General features: G+C 47.1%; 1 protein-coding gene across 2 annotated transcripts; it reads left to right on the forward strand.

Moving 5' to 3' along the window:
• The first annotated feature begins 1,246 nt into the window (after positions 1-1,246).
• On the forward strand, positions 1,247-23,570 carry LOC139265819 (transmembrane 4 L6 family member 5-like). Of its 2 annotated transcripts, XM_070883273.1 has the most exons (4): positions 1,247-1,717; positions 15,056-15,133; positions 21,736-21,911; positions 22,904-23,570. In XM_070883273.1, the coding sequence occupies exons 1-4, from the start codon at positions 1,541-1,543 to the stop codon at positions 23,079-23,081; spliced, it is 609 nt and encodes a 202-aa protein (XP_070739374.1). In that variant the 5' UTR covers positions 1,247-1,540; the 3' UTR covers positions 23,082-23,570. The 2 variants fall into 2 exon arrangements, with proteins under 2 accessions (XP_070739374.1, XP_070739375.1); XM_070883274.1 differs by lacking the exon at positions 15,056-15,133.
• Positions 23,571-24,843: the final 1,273 nt, after the last annotated feature.

The following is a 24,843-nucleotide window of genomic DNA, read 5'->3' on the forward strand; positions in this document are numbered from 1 at the left end:
TAGTGACCACACTTGCCTTTGGGTTATAATAAGGTGGTATGTGAATGCATACTTATTCACCGGTTTGATCTTACATGTAGTGATGAAGCTGTTGGGGTTCCATTTAAAGGGCAATTGCTGTTTAGGGAGCAGGGGAACTGCTTGGGCTCAAATTTATCTTCATTGCAGCTACCAAGAACTAGTCGTCTCCTTTCAAGTGTGTGTTGCCCCATTTCAACCCCAGTGCTGTGGGAATGCTGCAGTGTTGAAAGTGCCCTCTTTTAGGTAAGAAGATCCCATCTACCCACACAATGGAGGTAAAAGATGCTGAGTGTCAGCTGTGGCTCAGTGGGCAGCACTTTGCCTTGTGAGTCAGAAGGTTGTGAGTTCAAGTCCCACTCCAGAGACTTGAGCACAAAATCTACGCTGACACTCCAGTGCAGTGCTGAGGGAGTGCTGCACTGTTGTGCCGTCTTTTGGATGAGACGTTAAACCGAGGCCGCTGCTCTCGGTGAGCAGGGAAGTTATCCCTGGTATCCTGGTCAATATTTATCCCTCAACCAACATCACAGATTATCTGGTCATTATCACATTGCTGTTTGTGGGAGCTTGCTGTGCGCAAATTGGCGGTCGCGTTTCCCTACATTGCAACAGTGACTACACTCCAAAAGTACTTAATTGGCTGTAAAGCACTTTGGGTCATCCTGAGGTTGTGAAAGATAATATATTAATGCAAATCTTTATTTTTAAAAAAGATTTCTGGTGCTATTTCAAGAGCAGGGAGTTCTGGTGTCCTGGAAAAAACATTCCTACCCCAATCAGTACCACCAGTGGAGCATAGCATGGGAGATTTCCCACTCTACCACACACTATACATATCAGGCAAACCTGTTCCACCCACCCCTTCCCTCAACCACTATATGTCCCACCTGTGACAGTCTGTGACTCTCGTATTGGATTGTTCAGCCACCAAAGAACTCACTTCAGGAGTGGAAGCAAGTCTTCCTCGATTCCGAGGGACTGCCTATGATGATAACATATCAGGAAATGTGGTAGCTCCAGTGTGATTTACTGCCAGCAATTAAAACTGTTGGACAATCAAGGACCAGAGTGGTAATTGGCCAATGTGTCCTGGCACTCGCAGGAGGGGTGACCTGGCCATTCATTCATTTGCTGTTTGCGGGATCATGTGTGAAAACTGATTGCACAACTGATCACATAACCTGCAACCCGTCGCTTTGAGAACTTCTTTGCGTAAGAGTCTATCTTTCAATCCCGGAACATGATCGCAGTGCGGTTGAGGATGTGTCTTGAACTCGCTGGTGATCGATAGACTGTGGGTTTGAAAGTTGTCACCGCTCCAGGAAATGACAGGAGGAGCCCAGAGAGGACTAGCCATCTGTTCTGCCCTGGAGATCTGTGCGCTCAGCTCGGACTCACTCCCCGCCCCCGCCACCAGTGCACTCAAGAGAAGCTACAAAGGGAGGGGTTCGGGTCAGCAGAGCTTCCTGGTGACACTGGCCGGAGATGAAGAAGTCTGACCGGGGGCGAACTGTTAAGAATGTGTCCTGGTCGCTGTGCTCGCATCGTTGGCTTAATCCTCATCCCTCTGGCTGTCATCGCCCTCGGCGCCAGTGTCACACTGCTCTTCCCAAATGGGGAGACGGAATATCTGATGGACCAACATATCTCCTGGGAGGCCCTTTTCCTGCCCGGACTATGGGGCAGTGGATTCATGGTAAGACCATCTTCTCACTTTAACCCAAAGTGCATAGACCGTGGGGCTAGGCTCAGGGAACTGGGGAGCAGCGCTTTACAAATGGTCCATTGAGATCTCCATCGGCACAAGACAAGCCTTCTTCTCCAAGGCTTGGAGGCGTAAGGGAGTTATCAGTTCAGGGCTGTTCCCTATATTGGCTGTGCCTTGGAGAAGTTTCTTGTGCGGCAGAGTATACCAGGGTGCAATCATACCCCAGTCTGTCCTGGGAACTGGATATCCGCGTCTTTCGCCCTTCCAACTCCTTCAATCTCTGCAAAAGCAGAGCCAGCATGTGTCGAGATGAGGCTTGATATGAATCGATGATTTGACAGGAAGGTGAATGTACAGAATGACAGCTGTGACTTGGCGCACTTCTCTCAGTCAGTGTCATAATACAAAATAAACAGCGCGCCCAATGTTGATGAGTTAGGTTTCTTTCCAAAAACTGTAAACAAGCAGCTCGTTCTCCGCAATCAAACCACACATCACCCCCACATCAGTCTTACTTCACTTCAGCAAGGTGGCTTCTAACTCTTCTCCAGCATTTCTAATCGATTTGGCACGGTGAAAGCCCTCACAGCTCTCTCTTTAACAAACCTGACTGTGGTCAAAGCCGCCGTCTTCTTTCTAAGTCTGTGTGTTTCAGATTCCTGTTGAAAAGTTTGTAATAAGATGGGTGTTATGTGTGGGGTCGGGCTGTGGGGCTACTGCCTTCTTTCACTAATACAAAAGCAAGATACTGTGGATGCTGGAAATCTGGAATAAAACCAGCAAATGCTGGGAACACTCAGGCTGCAGAAAGAAGCTAAGTTAACGTTTCTGACAAATCAACCTCAGTACAACTCTGGAGTGTTAGCCTAGATTTTTGTGCTCAAATCGAGAATATGGAGAACGTAAGGACATAAGAAATAAGAGCAGGAGTAGGCCATTCGGCCCCTCGAGCCTGCTCCGCTATTCAATGAGATCATGGCTGATCATTCACCTCAACACCACCTTCCCGCACTGTTCCCATATCCCTTGAGAAGAGAGTTTACTCCAGGACAGGAAGTTAGACTCAGTAACAAGGCAAGGATTATTGTGCTGGCACATCTGCTGCTGTTGGGAATAAAATGTATGTTTAAAAATAAATGAAGGTAAAATTGATTACATTTTGAAAAAAAAATTGCACAGCAATTGAACTTAACTAAATTAATTGGAAAATTAGAACAACTTACATAAGTTTTTAAACAATTTTAGAGCTGTGGGAATAAAGGTGAATTAATAACATTAATTGTATATCAATAGGCATCTGATTTATAGTGTTTTATATCATTTGTAGACTATAGTTTAAATAATTTGTATACGGTGTATAATTTATACGTAGTGGGTATATTTTATATACTTAAAATATTTATATTTGAGTGAGTTTTGTTTTCCAAGTACACGAACCAACGTCAGCAGAGAGGAAGAGAGAGGAGTCTCGGGGCCATACAGAGGGAGGATGCGGGAGAGAGGTAGGTCTCGGGGAAGGAGGGATGAGGGAGAGAGATGGGTCTCGGGGAAGGGAGGATGCGGGAGATAGATAATCTCGGGGAAGGAGGGTTGAGGGAGAGAGATGGGTCTCGGGGAAGGAGGGATGAAGAGAGATGGGTCTCGGGGAAGGAGGGCTGAGGGAGAGATGGATCTCCGGGCAGGAGGGATGAGGGAGAGAGATGGGTCTCGGGGAAGGAGGGATGAGGGAGAGAGATGGGTCTCCGGGAAGGAGGGATGAAGAGAGATGGGTCTCGGGGCAGCAGTGGGGCAGGGATTGGGCAGCAGGATTGTGTGCAATCGGAGATAGGTAGAGAGACCAGGCCTAGTGGAGACACTCGGAAAAGATGAGATCCTGCTCCTGATATGACAGTGGAGCAAGTAACCTCGTGCAAACATGTGAAGGGTTCATATCTGTTAAGAAAGTCCTTAACTTTGGGCTGTCCTGAATCTGTAACCTTAGAGGAAGGAGGCTTGAGCAACTGTGGAATCATTCGTATACATTTATACACAGCGTCATAAACCGCCATGCAGGTTTTGCGAAAGTCTGTTGGTTTGGAGACTTCTGAAATCTTATGGTCTGGGGGCGGGGTTAGATAAAATGCCGAGCCTCCTGAGCTTCCAGCGGTGACCATTTTGCAGCAATGCCCCACAGCGGGCATGAAGGACTTTATGTGACAATGAATCTGTGGTAGAGGAAGTTACAGAATACCAAGAAGGTACAGTAAGAGGGGGCCTGGTTATCTGAGTGCACCAAAGGTTGATAATATTGTGCCGAGCAAAGCATGAACATGCCTTTCACAGGAGCGGCACAATGTACAATTTCTCTAATTCTGTATTGTGTAGCTCTGTAGTTTTCAGTACAAGGGCTTGAATCCGAGAACTGTTAAATTTGAACAAGTATATTCTTCATGAATATTACATTGCAACAGCTACACAAACTTGTTGTATTCCTGAAAATTAATATATTTGCCCTTTAGCCTTATGATGAGTATGTCCAATTATTTACGAGATGGGGTAAGCAGTTATGAAGTTATAATTGGATTTAGACGCTGTGTGGGTAGTACCAATTGTAAAACAATATTGCATTTCGATCACTGAATCCATCTCCCTGCTTGTTGGGCTCTGGTTGAAGTTGAAAGTGGGTTCTCAATCCTACTTGTGCAATTTATGTCTATTTGAACGAGTTCACACTTGAGCATTGCATGTGGACAATCGAAGTAAAATAAGCAAATGTGTGGCGGAGGAATAAGCCCGATCGTTTTCAAGAAATAAAGGGAATATGCAAATAGGGCTGTAGTTTCTGGTTCTGAGATCTGAAAATGAGGGCCTATATGAGACGTGGCGATTCAAACATCTCATCAAATGGCCTCGAGTCCAATCAGTATCTTCAGTTCAGCGAGTGAACACACAGGAGCGGATTTTGTGCTCTGCGGCGAAGTGTCGGCGCTGGTGCTGACCTGGAAGAAAGTTGTCCACAAAGATCTAGCGATCTCTGCAGCATCGATTTCACCTGTCCCGACTTTAATTTGACTCTGGCGCCCACTCGAGGAGATCTCCAGCAGCAATGATGTCATCAAGAAGGCTAAGTAACCAATCACGTTGAAGAATTAGCACAGACAGCAAACGTGGATTGAGAACTGGTTGTCAGACAAAAGCAAAGAGTAGGAGTAAATGGGTACTTTTCAGAATGGCAGTCAGTGACTAGTGGGGTACCGCAAGGTTCTGTGCTGGGGCCCCAGCTGTTTACATTGTATATTAATGATTTAGACGAGGGGATTAAATGTAGTATCTCCAAATTTGCGGATGACACTAAGTTGGGTGGCAGTGTGAGCTGCGAGGAGGATGCTATGAGGCTGCAGAGTGACTTGGATAGGTTAGGTGAGTGGGCAAATGCATGGCAGATGAAGTATAATGTGGATAAATGTGAGGTTATCCACTTTGGTGGTAAAAACAGAGAGACAGACTATTATCTGAATGGTGACAGATTAGGAAAAGGGAAGGTGCAACGAGACCTGGGTGTCATGGTACATCAGTCATTGAAGGTTGGCATGCAGGTACAGTAGGCGGTTAAGAAAGCAAATGGCATGTTGGCCTTCATAGCGAGGGGATTTGAGTACAGGGGCAGGGAGGTGTTGCTACAGTTGTACAGGGCCTTGGTGAGGCCACACCTGGAGTATTATGTACAGTTTTGGTCTCCTAACTTGAGGAAGGACATTCTTGCTATTGAGGGAGTGCAGCGAAGATTCACCAGACTGATTCCCGGGATGGTGGGACTGACCTATCAAGAAAGACTGGATCAACTGGGCTTGTATTCACTGGAGTTCAAAAGAGTGAGAGGGGACCTCATAGAAACGTTTAAAATTCTGACGGGTTTAGACAGGTTAGATGCAGGAAGAATGTTCCCAATGTTGGGGAAGTCCAGAACCGGGGTCACAGTCTGAGGATAAGGGCTAAGCCATTTAGGACCGAGATGAGGAGAAACTTCTTCACCCAGAGAGTGGTGAACCTGTGGAATTCTCTACCACAGAAAGTAGTTGAGGCCAATTCACTAAATATATTCAAAAGGGAGTTAGATGAAGTCCTTACTACTCGGGGGATCAAGGGGTATGGCGAGAAAGCAGGAAGGGGGTACTGAAGTTTCATGTTCAGCCATGAACTCACTGAATGGCGGTGCAGGCTAGAAGGGCTGAATGGCCTGCTCCTGCACCTAGTTTCTATGTTTCTAAACCAGGAAGTAAAAAGCACTGATTACCCTTCACTTTTTAAATCATTTTACAGAGAGCAAAATAAAGATTGGGGCACACTCATGGGATTAAGGTAGAAGATGAACTATCATAAACAACTTTAAAAAAATTATTTTTAAAAAATTGGAATTTTTATCATCATGGAAAAAATTGACATGACACAAATAATTTTTCAGGGCCAGAGAGTAATTGTGACTTTGTAAGCCATTACTTCACTGAACCATGCTTAACTTGTTTTTTTTAAACAGCAGTGTTACAGGTAAAAGGGGAATTTGACGTCAAATCACTAATTCTGTGCGGACCTCCATCTGCAGGGTCGCGGAGCAGCAGGGAATCATTGACAGCAACTTCTAGATTTCCTGCTTAACTGCACATGTGCGGTTGCCAGAAGTTGCTGTCTGTTTCACAGAGTAGCGATGGGGAACACTGAGAGTTTCGCAAAATCCGGGCCGCGATGTAACAGACATTGCAGACTAAGTGGGCAGTTTTCAGGAAGTTAATGTCAGTTAAGCAACATTCAAGGTAGAAAAAAGCAGTGGGAAAAGCTACAGTGACTAAAGGAGGAACCGTCAGCTGACAAAGGGAGTGTGAAAGGCGTTGTCACATAGAAGGAGCAGTGTGCAATTGCTTAAGGATGTTATGATGAAATGGAAAGAGAAAAACAACACATTTCTTCTCAAGTGTTATGAACTGTGCAGAAATAGCTGCCGGATCACACTTGCAGCAGTGGGCGAGTGATTTCAGAGTGCAGAGTCCACCTTAATTGTTTTCCCCTTTATTTATCCTCATTCATTTAGCTAACGTCCATTAATAACAAAGACAGACTTGCATTTATATAGCGCCTTTAATGACCACCGGATGACTCAAAACACTTTACAGCCAATGAAGTACTTTTGGAGTGTAGTCACTGTTGTAATGTGGGAAACGCTGCAGCCAATTTGCACACAGCAAGCTCCTACACACAGCCATGTGATAATGATCAGATAATCTGTTTTTGTTATGTTGATTGAGGGATAAATATTGGCCAGTACACCAGGGATAACTCCCCTGCTCTTCTTTGAAATAGAGCCATGGGATCTTTTAGGTCCACCTGAGAGGGCAGACAGGGCCTCTGTTTAACGGCTCGTCCGAAAGATGGCACCTCCAACAGTGCAGTGCTCGCTCAGCACTGCACTGGAGGGTCAGCCTAAATTTTTGAGCTCAAGTCCCTGGAGTGGGATTTGAACCCACAATCTTCTGAGTCAAAGGCGAGAGTGCTACCCATTGAGCCACAGCTGACACATGACAAGGGAAAGATTCACAGAGCACACAGAAACCAGTTAAAAGAGCAATCAAAAGGGCTGCGAGAGACTTAGAATAAAGTGTAGCTACAAAGACAAAATATAAATAAAATCGCTTCAGTCCTACTATAGTTGGAGAGCTGTCAGAAGAGGTTCAAACATTAAAAGATGCAAATGGATTTAAACCGAGGACTAATATTTTGAATGATGACTTCCTTCAAGTATTCACAAGGGAAGATGTGAGCAACATGGCCTCCCCAAAACTAAAAGCATCAAGGCAGCATTTACGACATTAATATAAATGAGATGGAATTCTTAGACAAGCTGAAAGGGCTTAAATCAAATAAATCCCTCAGTTAGATGGTATTTCTCCTAGTGTTGAGAAGTACTAGTGCAGAGATCTGCGAGGCACTGCCAATCATTGAAGGAGTCAATGGATATTGGGGAAGTACCAATGGATTGGCAACAGGCTAATGTTCAAAGAGGAACAGACACAGGCAATTCCATCATAGGTGGTCCCTCGAACGAGGATGACTTGGTTCCACACCAAAAGGGATGAGTTTGCAGATGTTTCAATGAAGGACCCAATATTCCAGCCCTGAACTCCAGGGGTGGAAGATGCCTGTGTGTGGATTTTTTTTACGTGTGGTGACTGTTGCACATCAGCCACCACATGGGCTTGACAGAAGCCAGGCCTTTATCCAGTGGCAAGGGTTCACCAGGACGACTGGAGACCTGCTCTGCTGCATGGACCTACAGGCAACTACAGGCCCTTTAGCCTTACTTCAGTTCTGTGTAAAATGATGGAACTACTTTTCAGGAGTACAGTTGAGGATTATCTGTACAACAATCTAATGAAACATCAGGCAACGCAGCTTTAAAAAGGACAGAAAATGTCTGACCAAACTCCTTGACTTCTTTGAGGAAGTGACAATGCAAGTGGACTCGAGGAAATTGTGTCATTTAGACTTCCCAAAAACATTTGATATATGAAAATCTACTCAATAAAACCAAAGCTGTGGGGATTAAGGGCAAAACGTGGGTAAAGATAAGAAATAAGTTAAAGGATGGAAACATGGGGTAGTGGTTAAAGGGAGGGTGTGGGGGAATACTGAGTGGGGTGTGCCAGGGTTCATGTTGGGACCACTACATTTTTAATCTACATCAATAACTTGGGTTCTGAAACTCAATGCCAATTGGTTAAACATACAGATAAAACCAAACAAGGAGGGGCAATCAACATAAGAGCATAAGAAATAGGAGCAGGAGTAGGCCATTTGGCCCCTCGAGCCTGCTCCGCCATTTAATAAGATCATGGCTGATCTGATCACGGACTCAGCTCCACTTCCCTGCCCGCTCCCCATAACCCTTGACTCCATTATTGTTCAAAAATCTGTCCATCTCCACCTTAAATATATTCAATGACCCAGCCTCCACAGCTCTCTGGGGCAGAGAATTCCAAAGATTCACGACCCTCTGAGAGAAGAAATTCCTCCTCATCTCCGTATTAAATGGGCGACCCTTTATTCTGAAACTATGCCTCCTAGTTCTAGATTCCCCACAAGGGGAAACATCCTCTCTGCATCTACCCTGTCAAGCCCCCTCAGAATCTTATACATTTCAATAAGATCTCCTCTCATTCTTCTAAACTCCAATGAGTATAGGCCCAACCTACTCAACCTTTCTTCATAAGACAATACCGTCATCTCAGGAATCAACCTCGTGAACCTTCTCTGAACTGCCTCCAATGCAAGTATATCCCTCCTTAAATAAGGAGATCAAAACTGTACGCAGTACTCCAGGTGTGGTCTCACCAACGCCCTGTACAGTTGTAGCAGGACTTCCCTATTTTTATACTCCATCCCCCTTGCAATATAGGTCAACATTCCTGATTACTTGCTGTACCTGCATGCTAACATTTTTTATTTTATGTACAAGGACCCCCAAATTCCTCTGTACCGCAGCATTTTGTAATCTCTCCCCATTTAAATAATAATTTGCTTTTTTATTTTTCCTACCAAATGGACTCAAAGGCTGACGCCAAAGAACAGCAGGAGCCAAACAATGTAGAACAGTGTTGTTCAATACTATAGAATCATAGAATGATAGAAATTTACAGCACGGAAGGAGGCCATTTCGGCCCATCGTGTCTGCACTAGCCGACCAAGAGCTATCCAGCCTAAACCCACTTTCCAGCTCTTGGTCCATAGTCTCATAGGTTACGGTACTTTAAGTGCACATCCAAGTATTTTTGAAATGTGGTGAGGGTTTCTGTCTCTACCACCTTTTCAGACAGTGAGTTCCAGACCTCCACCACCCTGTGGGTGAAGAAATTTCCCCTATATCTCCTCTAAACCTCCCCCCAATTACTTTAAATCTACGTCCCCTGGTTGTTGACCCCACTGCCAAGGGAACCAGGTCCTTCCTATCCACTCTATCCAGGCCACTCGTAAATTTTACACACCTCAATCAGGTCTCCCCTCGGCCTCCTCTGTTCCAAAGAAAACAGACCCAGCATTTCCAATCTTTCCTCATAGCCAAAATTCTCAAGTCCAGGCAACATTCTTGTAAATCTCCTCTGCACCCTTTCCAGTGCAATCACATCTTTCCTGTAATGTGGTGACCAGAACTGACACAGTACTCCAGCTGCGGCCTAACCAGTGTTTTATACAGTTCATGCATAACCTGCCTGTTCTTGTATTCCATGCCTTCTTAACCACCTTATCTACCTGGCCTGCTACCTTCAGGGATCTGTGGACCAGCACTCCAAGTTCCCTTTGTTTCTCTATACCTTTCAGTATTGTACCATTTAATGCGTATTCCCTTGCCTTGTTAGACCTCCCCAAATGCATTACCTCACACTTCTCCGGATTGAATTCCATTTGACACTGTTCTGCCCACCTGACCAGTACATTGATATCTTCCTGCATTCTGCAGCTTTCTTCTTCATTATCAACCACACAGCCTATTTTAGTGTCATCTGCAAACTTCTTCATCATACCCCCAACATTCAAGTCAAAGTCATTGATATGCACCACAAAAAGCAAGGGACTCAGCACTGAGCCCTGCGGAACCCCACTGGATATAGCCTTCCAGTCACAAAAACACCCATCAACCATTACCCTTTGCTTCCTGCTTCTGAGCCAATTTTGGATCCAACTTGCCACTTTGCCCTGGATTCCATGGACATTTACTTTTGTGACCAGTCTGCCATGTGGGGCCTGATCAAAAGCTTTGCTAAAATCCATATACACTGCATCAAACGCACTACCCTCTTCGATCCTCCTTGTTACCTCCTCGACAAATTCAATCAAGTTAGTCAGACACGACCTTCCCTTTACAATTCCATGCTGACTGTCCTTGATTAATCCATGTCTTTCCAAATGAAGATTTATCCTGTCCCTCATGATTTTTTTCAATAATTTTTCCACCACTGAGCTTAGGCTGACTGGCCTGTAATTACTTGGTCTATTCCTTTCTCCCTTTTTAAACAAAGGTACAACATTAGCAGTCCTCCAGTCTTCTGGCACCACACCTGTAGCCAGAGAGGATTGAAAAATGGTGATCAGAGCCTCTGCTATTTCCTCTTTTGCTTCTCTTAACAGCCTGGGATACATTTCATCTGGGCCTGGGGATTTATCCACTTTCAAAACTGCTTATGCCCTTAATACTTCTTCTCTCACTATTTTTATCTCGTCTAATATCTCATACTCCTTCTCTCTCATTGCAAAGTCTGCATCGCCCCTCTCTTTTGTGAAAATAGATACATTAAGAATCATACCCACGTCTTCTGCCTCCACACACAGATTTCCTTTATGGTCTCTAATAGGCCCCATTCTTTCTCTAGTTATTCTCTTGCTCTTAATGTATTTATAAAACATCTTTGAATTTTCCCTGATTTTACTTGCCAACATTCTTTCATGCTCTCTCTTTGCTTTCCTGATATCTCTTTTAATTGCACCCCTGCACTTCTTATACTCCTCTAGAAGGGTGGATGATTTCTGCAATGTTGAGTTCTCGGTATCTGTCATAAGCTTCCCTTTTTTTCTTTATCTTACCCTGTATGTCTCTTGACATCTAGGAGGCTCTAGATTTGTTAGTGCCACCCTTTTTCTTTAAGGGAACATACTTGCTCTGTACCCTCAGGATCTCCTCCTTGAAAGCTTCCCACTGCTCTGACACTGATTTACCATCAAGTAGCTGTTTCCAGTCCACTTTGGCCAAATCCCATCCCAGCCCAGCAAAATTGGCTTTACCCCAATTGAGAACTTTTTTTCCTGGTCCACCTATGTCCTTTTCCATAACTACCCTAAATCTTACTGAATTATGATCACTAGCACCAAAATGCTCTCTCACTGATACCCCTTCCACCTGCCCCTCTTCATTCCCCAAAACTAAGTCCAGAACCAACCCCTCCCTTGTTGGGCTTGTTAGATACTGGCTAAAGAGGTTCACCTGAATGCATTTAGGAATTCTGCACCCTCACACAAGAGATTAATGTGCAAAGTTAAAGCACATGGGAACACAAGAGATTAATGTGCAAAGTTAAAGCACATGGGAACACAAGAGATTAATGTGAAAAGTTAAAGCACATGGGATTGGGGGTAGTGTGCTGACATGGATTGAGAACTGGTTGTCAGACAGGAAGCAAAGAGTAGGAGTAAATGGGGACTTTTCAGAATGGCAGGCAGTGACTAGTGGGGTACCGCAAGGTTCTGTGCTGGAGCCCCAGCTGTTTACACTGTACATTAATGATTTAGACGAAGGGATTAAATGTAGTATCTCCAAATTTGCGGATGACACTAAGTTGGGTGGTAGTGTGAGCTGCGAGGAGGATGCTATGAGGCTGCAGAGCGACTTGGATAGGTTAATTGAGTGGGCAAATGCATGGCAGATGAAGTATAATGTGGATAAATGTGAGGTTATCCACTTTGGTGGTAAAAACAGAGAGACAGACTATTATCTGAATGGTGACAGATTAGGAAAAGGAGAGGTGCAACAGGACCTGGGTGTCATGGTACATCAGTCATTGAAGGTTGGCATGCAGGTACAGCAGGCGGTTAAGAAAGCAAATGGCATGTTGGCCTTCATAGCGAAAGGATTTGAGTACAGGGGCAGGGAGGTGTTGCTACAGTTGTACAGGGCCTTGGTGAGGCCACACCTGGAGTATTGTGTACAGTTTTGGTTTCCTAACCTGAGGAAGGACATTCTTGCTATTGAGGGAGTGCAGCGAAGGTTCACCAGACTGATTCCCGGGATGGCGGGACTGACCTATCAAGAAAGACTGGATCAACTGGGCTTGTATTCACTGGAGTTCAGAAGAATGAGAGGAGACCTCATAGAAACGTTTAAAATTCTGATGGGTTTAGACAGGTTAGATGCAGGAAGAATGTTCCCAATGTTGGGGAAGTCCAGAACCAGGGGACACAGTCTAAGGATAATGCGTAAGCCATTTAGGACCGAGATGAGGAGAAACTTCTTCACCCAGAGAGTGGTGAACCTGTGGAATTCTCTACCACAGAAAGTAGTTGAGGCCAATTCACTAAATATATTCAAAAAGGAGTTAGATGAAGTCCTTACTACTAGGGGGATCAAGGGGTATGGCGAGAAAGCAGGAATGGGGTACTGAAGTTGCATGTTCAGTGATGAACACATTGAATGGTGGTGCAGGCTAGAAGGGCCGAATGGCCTACTCCTGCACCTATTTTCTATGTTTCTATGTTTCAGTACCATTCACACTACTTTTTTCCCAGTTAATAGTCTCATCTCATCATAGGCAGTCCCTTGAAATGAAGATGACTTGCTTCCACGCCATAGAGAATGAGTTCACAGGTGTTTCAGTGAAGGACCTAATATTCCAGGTCCTGAACTACATCCTGAAGGATGGATGATGCCTGTGCGTGGATTTTTTTAACGTGTAGTGGCCATTGCACACCAGGCACCACACGGGCTTGACAGAGCTAGGTCTTGGTCCAGTGGCAAAGGTTAACCAAGACGACTTGAGATCTGGTCTGCTGCACGGACCTAGTACACACACATATCGCAGTGTGGGCTAGCCCATGCTGCCCCTGAGAGAGACCATCAGCGGCAGGTTGGGGCCATAAAAGGAGCAGCGAGCGGAGGCCATGGGCAGGGTGACGGCGTACCACTTCAAGCGAGCTGATGCAGGAGGGCGACGGCAGCAATGAGGGACATCATCAAGGTCCGGGTCGGTGATTGGAGTGTGGGCAGATACAGCAGGAGCGGTGAGGTCAGGACGAAGGAGTGGTGAGAGACTATAGAGGGACCTGATCAGGGCCCAGGAGAGGCATGAATTCGGGGTCAGAAGAGGAGAGGGCCCAGTTAATATTCGGGTAGTTGAAATCCTTCACTATTACAGCTCTATAGGTTTTGCACTTCACAACAATTTGCCCACACATTTGTTCTTCTATCTCTCTCTGACTGTTTGGGGGTCTATAGTACACTCACAGTAGTGTTGTCGCCCCTTTATGTTCTTCAATTCAACCCATAAGGCCTTGCTTGATGAACCCTCTAACATATCAATACATTGGCCAAATGTGAAAGATTGCATTTATGATTAGTAATTAAAAAATTAACAATGAACACGGTCGTTGGGCGTGTGATATCAGTATTAATATGCACAAGGTGTAGAAACATAGAAACATAGAAACTAGGTGCAGGAGCAGGCCATTCAGCCCTTCTAGCCTGCACCGCCATTCAATGATTTCATGGCTGAACATGAAACTTCAGTACCCCAATCCTGCTTTCTCGCCAAACCCCTTGATCCCCCGAGTAGTAAGGACTTCATCTAGCTCCCTTTTGAATATATTTAGTGAATTGGCCTCAACTACTTTCTGTGGTAGAGAATTCCACAGGTTCACCACTCTCTGGGTGAAGAAGTTTCTCCTCATCTCGGTCCTAAATGGCTTAGCCCTTATCCTCAGACTGTGACCCCTGGTTCTGGACTTCCCCAACATTGGGAACATTCTTCCTGCATCTAACCTGTCTAAACCCGTCAGAATTTTAAACGTTTCTATGAGGTCTCCTCTCATTCTTCTGAACTCCAGTGAATACAAGCCCAGTTGATCCAGTCTTTCTTGATAGGTCAGTCCCACCATCCCGGGAATCAGTCTGGTGAATCTTCGCTGCACTCCCTCAATAGCAAGAATGTCCTTCCTCAAGTTAGGAGACCAAAACTGTACACAATACTCCAGGTGTGGCCTCACCAAGGCCCTGTACAACTGTAGCAACACCTCCCTGCCCCTGTACTCAAATCCCCTCGCTATGAAGGCCAACATGCCATTTGCTTTCTTAACCGCCTGCTGTACCTGCATGCCAACCTTCAATGACTGATGTACCATGACACCCAGGTCTCGTTGCACCTTCCCTTTTCCTAATCTGTCACCATTCAGATAATAGTCTGTCTCTCTGTTTTTACCACCAAAGTGGATAACCTCACATTTATCCACATTATACTTCATCTGCCATGCATTTGCCCACTCACCTAACCTATCCAAGTCACTCTGCAGCCTCATAGCATCCTCCTCGCAGCTCACACTGCCACCCAAATTAGTGTCATGTACTCTTTGAAAGGCAAAATTAGATTGCATAAACCTCAAACTGAAGCTTACAATTGTGAGGTCTAACACTGGTCTCTCTCCTTACTGTCTGTGAATAGAGAGGGTTTGAAATAACAATCATTCTGTAATGACCGAAGATTTGTGCAGATTCCCCTGTGCTCATGGACTGAATCTGTAGCTCAATGACTTTGTTCTCCTCAGGTACTTGTGGCTGCACTTCACATTAACGCTGCTGCCGTTGATGGTTGCTGCTGTTTCTGCAGCTGCCCGAGGGTTAAGGTAAGCCCAGTCTGACTGACCACCCTTCACATGAATGTCTAACTGATTACATTCTGGGAGTGAATAGCCTTGCAAACTCTCTGTCACACTCGAGATGCTACTCATCTTATAGCATGTATTAATGGGATTTGTGGAAATCACTGTGCTGATCACACTGATGGTGTGTGTGTGAATCACTGTGCTGATCACATGGACAACCATTTGGCTCGACGAATTGTATCCAGATTTTTTTTTGCCACTTTTCTTTTCCCCCTTGTGTTCATCTCTTGAAGGTGCTGACTCCTTCCTGGATTACAGATAATCAGCTGCTAAATAATTATCGGCAGACTATTTGATTGGAGGCGCATCACAACCCAACCTAGTCCTTTGCACTTTTGGTGTATTCACGCACACAACACAGGCTTCACACAGACACAGATACCCCCCACAACACCCCCCCATACACCACTCCCAACCACCACACACACCCCCCCCAACCTCCACACACACAGACACCGCACACACACACCCCACACAGACACCCCGCACACATACACCCCCCCCCACACACACACACACACACACAACCACACACACAGACACACACACACACACCCCACACACACACACACACACACACACACCCCATACACACACACACACACACCCAAAACACACACACACACCCACACACACCCCCCCCCACACACACACACACCCCACACACACACACACACACACACCCCCCCCCCCCACACACACACACACACACACCCCCCACACACACCCCCCAACCTCCACACACACCCCACACACCCCACACACACTCGCCCCCCCATGCACAACCTCCAACTCCACACACACACACACACACCGCACACACACCCGCCCCCCATACACAACCCCCAGCCTCCACAAACACACACACACCCCACACACAACCGCCCCCCATACACACCCCACACACACACACCCCACACACACACACACACACACACAGACACTCTCACCCCCCACACACACACACCACACATACCACACACACACACCACACACACACACCCCACACACGCACTGCATACACACACACACACACACACAACCACACACACAACATGCACACCCCACACACACCCGCCCCCCATACACACACCCCCAACCTCCACACACACACACATACTGCACACACACAACACACATATACACATAATGCACATACACACCCCACACACACACACACACACACACACCCCACACACACATATCCCACACACACCGCACACCCCACACACAGACACCCCCCTCTCCCCCACACACAACCTATCCCCACAAAACCCCTCACACCACACCACCCCCACACACACACTACACACACACCCCACCCCCACACACATCCCACCCCACCCTCGCAAACGGCCCCCCCTACACACTACCTCCCCCCCTCACACAGACACCCATCTCCCCCCACACACACACCCCACCCCCACACTGACCCCTCCCCTCACATCCCCCCCCCCACACACACCCCACACACACACCCACACACACACACATCCCACACACACACACCCCACATACACACATACACCACCCACATACAGACCCCACACACACACCCCACACACACACACCCCACACACACACATACACCACCCACACACAGACCCCATTCACACACTCCACACACACACACCCCCCACACACACATACACCACCCACACACAGACCCCACACACACACACCCCACACACACACACCCCACACACACACATACACCATCCACACACACCCCACACACACACACCCCACACACACACATACACCACCCACACACAGACCCCACACACACACACCCCACACACACACACCCCACACACACATGTACACTCTGTGAGTACTTGCCATAGTTAATTTTCCTCTAGTTAATCCAAGGGTTTAAGTCCAATGATAGAATTCCTATCATTGCCATCGTTGAGAGCAGCCAACTGAATGCAGACTGGGATCGGAACCAAAGCCTTCGGGTTTATATTCTTCGCTGCCGAAAGTGACTGGGCCTTTGGGCAAACCAGTCCAGTTACGTTAAGGCATCTGTTATGTATATAACTGTGTAATACTTGCCACCAGAGGGCGCGACTGTTGGAGCCCTAATGGTCACCTGCACACACAGCAGGACCAGTATTAAAGGTTGGCTGCCATGTTGTTTCGGCACTCTGGAGTTGTAGTAAAGAAGACTAAGGTCACACTAAGTTTAGCTCACAGTACTCAGCCTCGTGGAGTTCTTCTATACACAACAATTGGCGATGAGTAACAGAATACGAACCTTCACGCAACCATGGCTGCCGTTGGAATATTAGAGAGATCCGTAGAGGGTGATTATTGGGAAGCCTTCGTCGAGCGCCTCGACCAGTACTTCGTGACCAACGAGCTGGAAGGAGACACTAACGAGGCCAAACGCAGGGCGGTTCTCCTCACCGTCTGTGGGCCTAAAATATACGGCCTCATCAAGAATCTGCTCACACTGACAAAACCAACGGAGAAGGAATATACAGAATTGTGCACGCTGGTTCGGGACCACCTCAAGCCGAAGGAGAGTATCCTCATGGCCAGATATTGTTTTTACACACACCATCGCTCCGGGGGCTAGGACGTGGCAGATTATGTCGCTGACCTGATGCCTCGCGGGACATTGCAATTTTGGAGCTGCGTTGGGGGAAATGCTGCAGGACTTTTTTGTGCTGGGCATCAGCCACGAGGTCATTCTTCGAAAGCTGCTGGCTGCCAAAACCCTAGACCTGAGCAGGACCATCGCGATCGCTCAGGCATGCATGGCCACAGAACATAACACCAAACAGATATCTTCTCAACATCGAAACTCACCGGCAAGTACTGTGCATAAAACGATGTCACTAGCAGGCCGAACTGTATATGGCAGGACCTATACACCTGCAGCAGCAAGACGTGTGATGACTCAGAGTCCGCCATCGGGGGTGAATGTGAATCCATTAGCACCGTGTTGGCGCTGCGGGGGTAATCATTGGGCCCAGCAATGTCGATTCAAGCACTACGTGTGCAAAGGCTGTGCAATGATGGGGCACCTCCAGCGAATGTGCAAACATGCTGCGACATACCACGTGGCAGAGGATGATCGATCCAGCGCAGATCACGCAGCACAGGCAACTCAACCTGAGGAAGAAGTGTATGGGGCACATACCTTCACCACCAAGAGCCCTCCTATAATGCTGAAAGTCAAATTAAATGGAGTTCCAGTATCCATGGAGTTGGACACGGCGCAAGTCAATCAATAATGAGCCAGAAGGCTTTCGAGAAACTGTGAGGCAATAAGGCACAAAGGCCCAAACTGAGCCCGATTAATGTAAAGCTGCATACCTACACCAAACAGCTCATACCAATCATTGGATGTGCGGCAGTGAAGGTATCGTATGGTGGAGCTGTGCATGACCTATCATTGTGAATTGTTCCAGGCAATAGCCCAACGCTGTTCGGCAGAAGCTGGCTAGAAAAGATTAGATGGAATTGGAACGACATCAAAGCACTATCTTCAGTGGATGACGCCTCATGTGCCCAAGTGCTGAGCAAGTTTCCCTCGCTATTCAAACCAGGCATCGGCAACTTCACAGGCGCCAAGATACAGATCCATCTAGGCCCCAATGCACGGCCCATCCATCACAAGGCTCAGGCGGTTCCATACATGATGAGGGAGAAAGTCGAGATTGAACTGGACAGACTCCAATGCGAAGGAATCATATTGCCAGTCGAGTTCAACGAGTGGGCCAGTCCAATTGTTCCAGTGTTGAAAAGCGATGGCACGGTCAGAATCTAGAAGGTAACGATTAACCGAGTCTCACTACAGGACCAGTACCTGCTGCCCAAGGCAGATGACCTGTTCGCAATGTTAGCGGGGGGGAAGTCGTTCACCAAGTTAGACCTAACCTTCCCTACATGACACAGGAGGTGGCTGAATCTTCGAAAAGACTGACGTGCATCAACACACACAAAGGCTGTTTATATACCACAGGTTCCGTTTTGGGATTCGCTCGGCTGCTGCCATCTTCCAGAGAAACATGGAGAGTATTCTGAAATTGGTTCCGCGCTCCGTTGTGTTTCAAGACGACATCCTGATCACTGGTCATGACACCACCGAACACACAACCTGGAAGACGTTCTAAGTCGCCTAGACAGAGTGGGACTCAGGCTGAAATGCTCCAAGTTTGTTTTCCTGGCGCCAGAAGTCAAATTTTTGGAAAGATTGCAGCAGACGGCATCAGACCCACGGACTCAAAGACAGAGGCCATCAAGAATGCACTCAGACCACAGAATGTGGAGGAGCTGCGTTCGTTCCTGGGACCCCTCAACTATTTTGGTAACTTTCTACCTGGGTTGAGCACGTTGTTAGAGCCTTTGCACATGTTGCTACATAAGGGTGACGACTGGGTTCAAATCTCAAGACACAGCTTTTGAGAAGGCCAGGAACCTGCTATGTTCAAATAAGTTACTTGTACACTATAACCCATGTAAACGTTTAGTGCTAGCTTGTGAGGCCTCATCGTATGGGGTCGGCTGTGTGTTACAGAAGCCAATGTATCGGGCAACCTCCAACCGGTTGTATACGCGTCCAGAAATCTGTCTAGAGCTGAGAGAGCCTATAGTATGGTCGAGAAAGAGGCATTAGCTTGTGTATATGGGGTTAAGAAAATGCACCACTATCTATTTGGACTTCGGTTTGAGCTTGAAACTGACCACAAGCCGCTCATTTCGCTGTTTTCAGAAAGCAAACGTATAAACACCAATGCTTCGTCCCACATCCAAAGATGGGCACTAACATTGTCCGCCTATGACTATGTTATCCGCCACAGACCAGGCACGGAGAACTGTGCTGATGCTCTCAGCCGGCTACCATTACCCATCACTGGGGTTGAAATGGCGCAGCCCGCAGACTTGCTACTGGTTATGGATGCTTTTGAGAATGATGGATCTGGACCAGCCAGGATCCTGTGCTATCATTAGTAAAGAGTTACGCTCTAAATGGGAACTGGTCAGCCGTTCCCATGGAAATGCAAGATGAAATTAAGCCGTTTCACCGACGCAAAGATGAAATGTCCATCCAATCAGATTGTCTCTTATGGGGTAATCGTGTGGTTTTGCCAAAAAATGGCAGGGAAACTTTTATACACGACCTACACAGTAGCCATCCAGGAATTCTCATGATGAAGGCAATTGCCAGGTCGCATGTTTGGTGGCCCGGCATTGACTCGGAATTGGAGTCATGCGTGCATCAGTGCAACAGTTGCTCGCAACTGAGCAATGAATCAAAGGAGGCTCCACTGAGTCTGTGGTCATGGCCCTCCAAACCGTGGTCCAGAATCCACGTAGATTTTGCCGGCCCCTTTCTAGGAAAGATGTTTTTAGTAGTAGTGGACACTTCTCCAAATGGATTGAAAGCGTAATCATGTCATTCAGCACTTCCACAGCCACCATTGAATGCCTCCGGGCCATGTTCGTCACCCATGGCTTGCCCGACGTCCTTGTCAGCGACAATGGACCGTGTTTCACCAGCTCGGAATTCAATGAGTTTATGACCTGCAATGGCATCAAGCATATCAAGTCTGCTCCGTTTAAGCCCGTGTCTAACGGTCAAGCGGAGCGGGCAGTCCAAACAATCAAGCAGAGCATGAAACACGTGACGGATGGCTCCCTGCAGACCCGCTTGTCTCGCATTCTGCTCAGTTACAGGACTCGACCCCACTCACTTACCGGGGTGCCCCCGGCAGAATTGTTAATGAAGAGAGCCCTCAAAACCAGGCTCTCCCTAGGCCACCTGGATCTTAATGATCACGTGGATCGCGCGGCTGTTTCACGTGACATGGATGTTAATGACTCTGTGTTTGTCCTGAATTACGGTCATGGTCCCAAGTGGGCTGCTGGCACTGTTTTGGCCAAGGAAGGGAATAGGGTGTTTATAATCAAACTGTTAAATGGTCAAGCATGCAGAAAGTATTTAGATCAGACCAAATTGCGATTTACTGACAACCAGGAACGACTTGAAGAGGACATCACCATCGACGATCCAGCAACACACACCCAACCCAGCAATCGACCTCGCTGTCAATCGCGAGGATGAACCCACTGTTCCTGACAGTCCGGTCAGACCAGCCACGGTGCAGTGCAGCAATGGTCTGACCAACTCACACACGCCAGGGTATGAACTTAGACGATCAACCAGGGAACGAAGGGCTCCGGATCGCCTCAACTTGTAAATAACTTGTACCAAAGACTTTGGGGGGGAGTGATGTTATGTATGTAACTATGTAATACTTGCCACCAGAGAGCACAACTGTTGGAGTCCTAATGGTCACCTGCACACATGTGTAGGGCCTGTATAAAAGGTTGGCTGCCATGTTGTTAAGGTACTCTGAAGTTGTAATAAAGAAGACTAAGGTCGCACTGAATTTAGCTCACTGTACTCAGCCTCGTGGAGTTCTTGTATACTTAACAGCATCCAACACATTAGAAAGCACTGGAGCTAAAAGGTAATTGAAAGAAAAAAAGTGAGGAAATGGAATGCATATGACCGGTTGAGTAACTGTTTTTCTTTCTGACTGTAGATGTTTGTGTCTGTCATTTACTCCGGACTGGCCATCGCTGCCTCGGTCACCTGCTTTGGTACTTCATGTCTTGGACTTATAAATGGGCCCCTTTGCTTATTTAATTCCACCTTATCCAACAAGACCCAGGTCCAGCTGTGGGGTTACCCATTCTTCAACAGGAACAGAAGCAACGGGTAATGTTCTTTCTCTTTCAATGAGCCTGTCTCCAATAAATGAGACTTCTTAGAAAAGTACCATTCAAAAGTTAAATGTTGTTTCACTGTAAATTAATTCCAAAAGTATTTGTAACATCTATGTTTTGGTTAAACTGGCTATACCAATTGATTGGAGGTGGGTCTAACAGCACTATTGAAATAGATCAGAGCTGCATATAACAGTACTGTTAACCAGACAGGTCAGAGCTGGGTATATGGGGCTAGATTTTCTGCGTTGCTGATTTCGGGGCGGTAATGGCGGCAGGCGGTAAGGTTTGCGCCCGGGAACAGTTTGTGCCTCAGTCAGCAAAATTGGTCAGCTGGGCCCTGAGTGTGGGGCGGGGCGCTAAGGGAGGCATTGTACACCTCTCTCAGGGCGCTAGGCCAGCTGAGTATGCGAAGATCCCGAGCTAAACACCGGCCTAGGAGTGCTGTAAGAGAGGCCTGGAGAGAAAAAAACCCCTGAAAAACATTCCCGATAAATAGCTCACGCCACCACAACATAAATCGTGAAATAAAATAATAAACAATCACACTTACCTGAGATGGACATTACTTCCCTCAGTGCAACCGCTACAGCTCGGACCACCCGCTTTCACAGGCAGTCCCAGCACGGCGCTCTACGGAGCGATACGGGTCGGACAGGAGCCAAAACTTGAGCCGGTGTCGCAACCAGAGGCGTTGCAGAATGGCTCGCCTCTCCCAGGCGGTAATGCTTCACGCCCCATCGAAACCAACCCCCGAAAAACCCCCACGGGGCATTGGAAGCTGGCCCGCCCACCCGGAAGCTGCTCACCGCTGCCATTGCCGCTCATTCTGGGGCGGCAGAAGAGCGAAAATCCAGCCCGATGATCGTGTCCTAATCGCTCATGTTAATGGTTTTCGAATCTCTCGGGTTAATGGGTCTTCTAATCTCTCCTGTGTAACTGGAGACCTAACTCTCTGCTGTGCTTTGTATATTTTCCATGCAGTGCTAAAAGTTACCTGTATGATCATTCGCTCTGGGCAATTTGTGAAAGACCCAAGAACGTTATTCCGTGGAACATGGTTCTCTTCTCCTGTCTTATGGCAACCAGTAGTCTGGAGGCTCTACTATGCACCGTGCAGATAATAAATGGGTTGGTGGGTTGCATTTTTGGTAGATGCTAGCCTGGAATTGGTGATGCGTTGACTATCTGGACGCTGTGGGTTTGTCTTATGCTAATGTTGGATGAAACTACCACGGGAGTATGATTAACAGTGAGCTGCCAAGGCCGATCAACCTTTGTGATGTAATACAGCCTCCCACCACCACCGTTTTCTACCCTAATGTTCCTAGAATCTAATGCTAGAATTGAACTCTGCCTAAATATTAGTGACACTCCACGATGAGGCAGGTGGTTGTGAGCCTGGTGGATGATCTGGTAACGTGTAGTGTGATTCTTAAACCTTTGCTAATAAAAGTTCTTAATAGCAATGTGTTGCTGATGCCACACAGTTTATGTGCCTTCCTCATGGATGGTGAAGGATGGTGCTATGTTGGATCATTGCATGCCATGCTCCCACCCTTGCCATCACACTATAGATTAGAATAATGATCTACCGACCTGCTCAGGGTCAAAATGGACAAGTGATACATTACCGACCTGGCCTGCCAACTGGGGATAATTCTATTCTATGCTGTTTGCCAGCTCCCAAGTGTGAGATCACTGGAGCTATTCAAAACTTTCCTTTCAAACCCTTTGGGTCCTGGGTGCATATCATGCCAACCACATGGACTCGTCAAATGATTACAGGGTCGTGGGCGAAGATGCGGCGAATGAGGGTACGGGGCCCAGAAGAGCCGAGTGCCCGGGGGCAGCAAGGGCCAGTCCACACTGCGATATGTGGGCACTAGGTCCATGCAGCAGAGCAGGTCTCCAGTTGTCCTGGTTAACCCTTGCCACTGGATAAAGACCTAGCTCTGTCAAGCCCGTGTGGTGGCTGATGTGCAACGGTCACCACAGGTTAAAAAAATCCACGCACAGGCATCTTCCACCCCTTCAATTAGAGTTGGACTGGAACATCGGGTCCTTCATTGAAACATTTGTGAACTCGTGGGCGCAAGTCATCCTCGTTCCAGGGACCGCCTATGATGATGATGATGATCATGGCAGTAAACAGAAAAGTTAAACACAAGTCCACATAAAAATTCATTCTCGGGATGTGGGCATCTTACTGGCAAGGTCGGCATTAATGCCCATCCCCGGTTGTCCTTGAGAAGGTGGCGGTGAGCCTCTCTCTTCAACTGCTGCGCTCTGTGCGGGATTCCCTGTAGCAGTTTGATAGAACTGAGTCGCTTGCTGGGCACTTCAGAGGGCAGTGGTGTCAGAGGGAGGGAGGGAGGGAAGAAGTAGGTACTTAGGTACGTTGGTCAGTCGCAAAGCACTTCCCTGCTAATGAATTACCTTGGAAATGTAATCACTGTTTTGTATGCAAATGTAGCAGACAATTCTTTGAATGGTGCCATGGGATCCTGTTTCCACCGGAACACACAGACTTCAGTTTAAGGTATCATCTGAAAGATGGTATTTCGACATTGCAGCTTTCTCTCAGTGCTGCATGGAAGTGTCAGCATAGATAATGTTCTTAAACCCCAACCTTCTGACTCTGGGACAAGTGCTAAATTAGAGCCAAGCTAGCACTCATTGCTATTGTAGTTAACTTACAGGATCGGGATGGTGTAGTGGCTTATTGCTCTGTGCTTTCATCTCTGGAACCCAGGCTCATAGAATCTCTGGGCCCGAACTTGGTCGAAGCCAAGGCCCACCCAAGTGCCGCCCAAAGGACCACCGACGGTCGGCAAGAGACTGGGCGGTTCTTTGCCTGGAAGATCCCTCTAAAAGAATTGGCATTACCGCCGGGCAGCCAACCAATGGCTTACGCCGTCAAT

The sequence above is a fragment of the Pristiophorus japonicus genome, chromosome 6 (assembly GCF_044704955.1).
Source record: "Pristiophorus japonicus isolate sPriJap1 chromosome 6, sPriJap1.hap1, whole genome shotgun sequence".
NCBI classification, from domain to species: Eukaryota; Metazoa; Chordata; class Chondrichthyes; family Pristiophoridae; genus Pristiophorus; species Pristiophorus japonicus.

Excerpts from the sequence above, each read along its gene's own strand:
- LOC139265819 (XM_070883273.1), top strand. The coding sequence starts at position 1,541 with ATGTGTCCTGGTCGCTGTGCTCGCATCGTTGGCTTAATCCTCATCCCT. Across the intron at positions 1,718-15,055 it reads TATGGGGCAGTGGATTCATG|GTACTTGTGGCTGCACTTCA; the intron begins GTAAGACCATCT and ends TGTTCTCCTCAG. Across the intron at positions 15,134-21,735 it reads GCAGCTGCCCGAGGGTTAAG|ATGTTTGTGTCTGTCATTTA; the intron begins GTAAGCCCAGTC and ends TTCTGACTGTAG.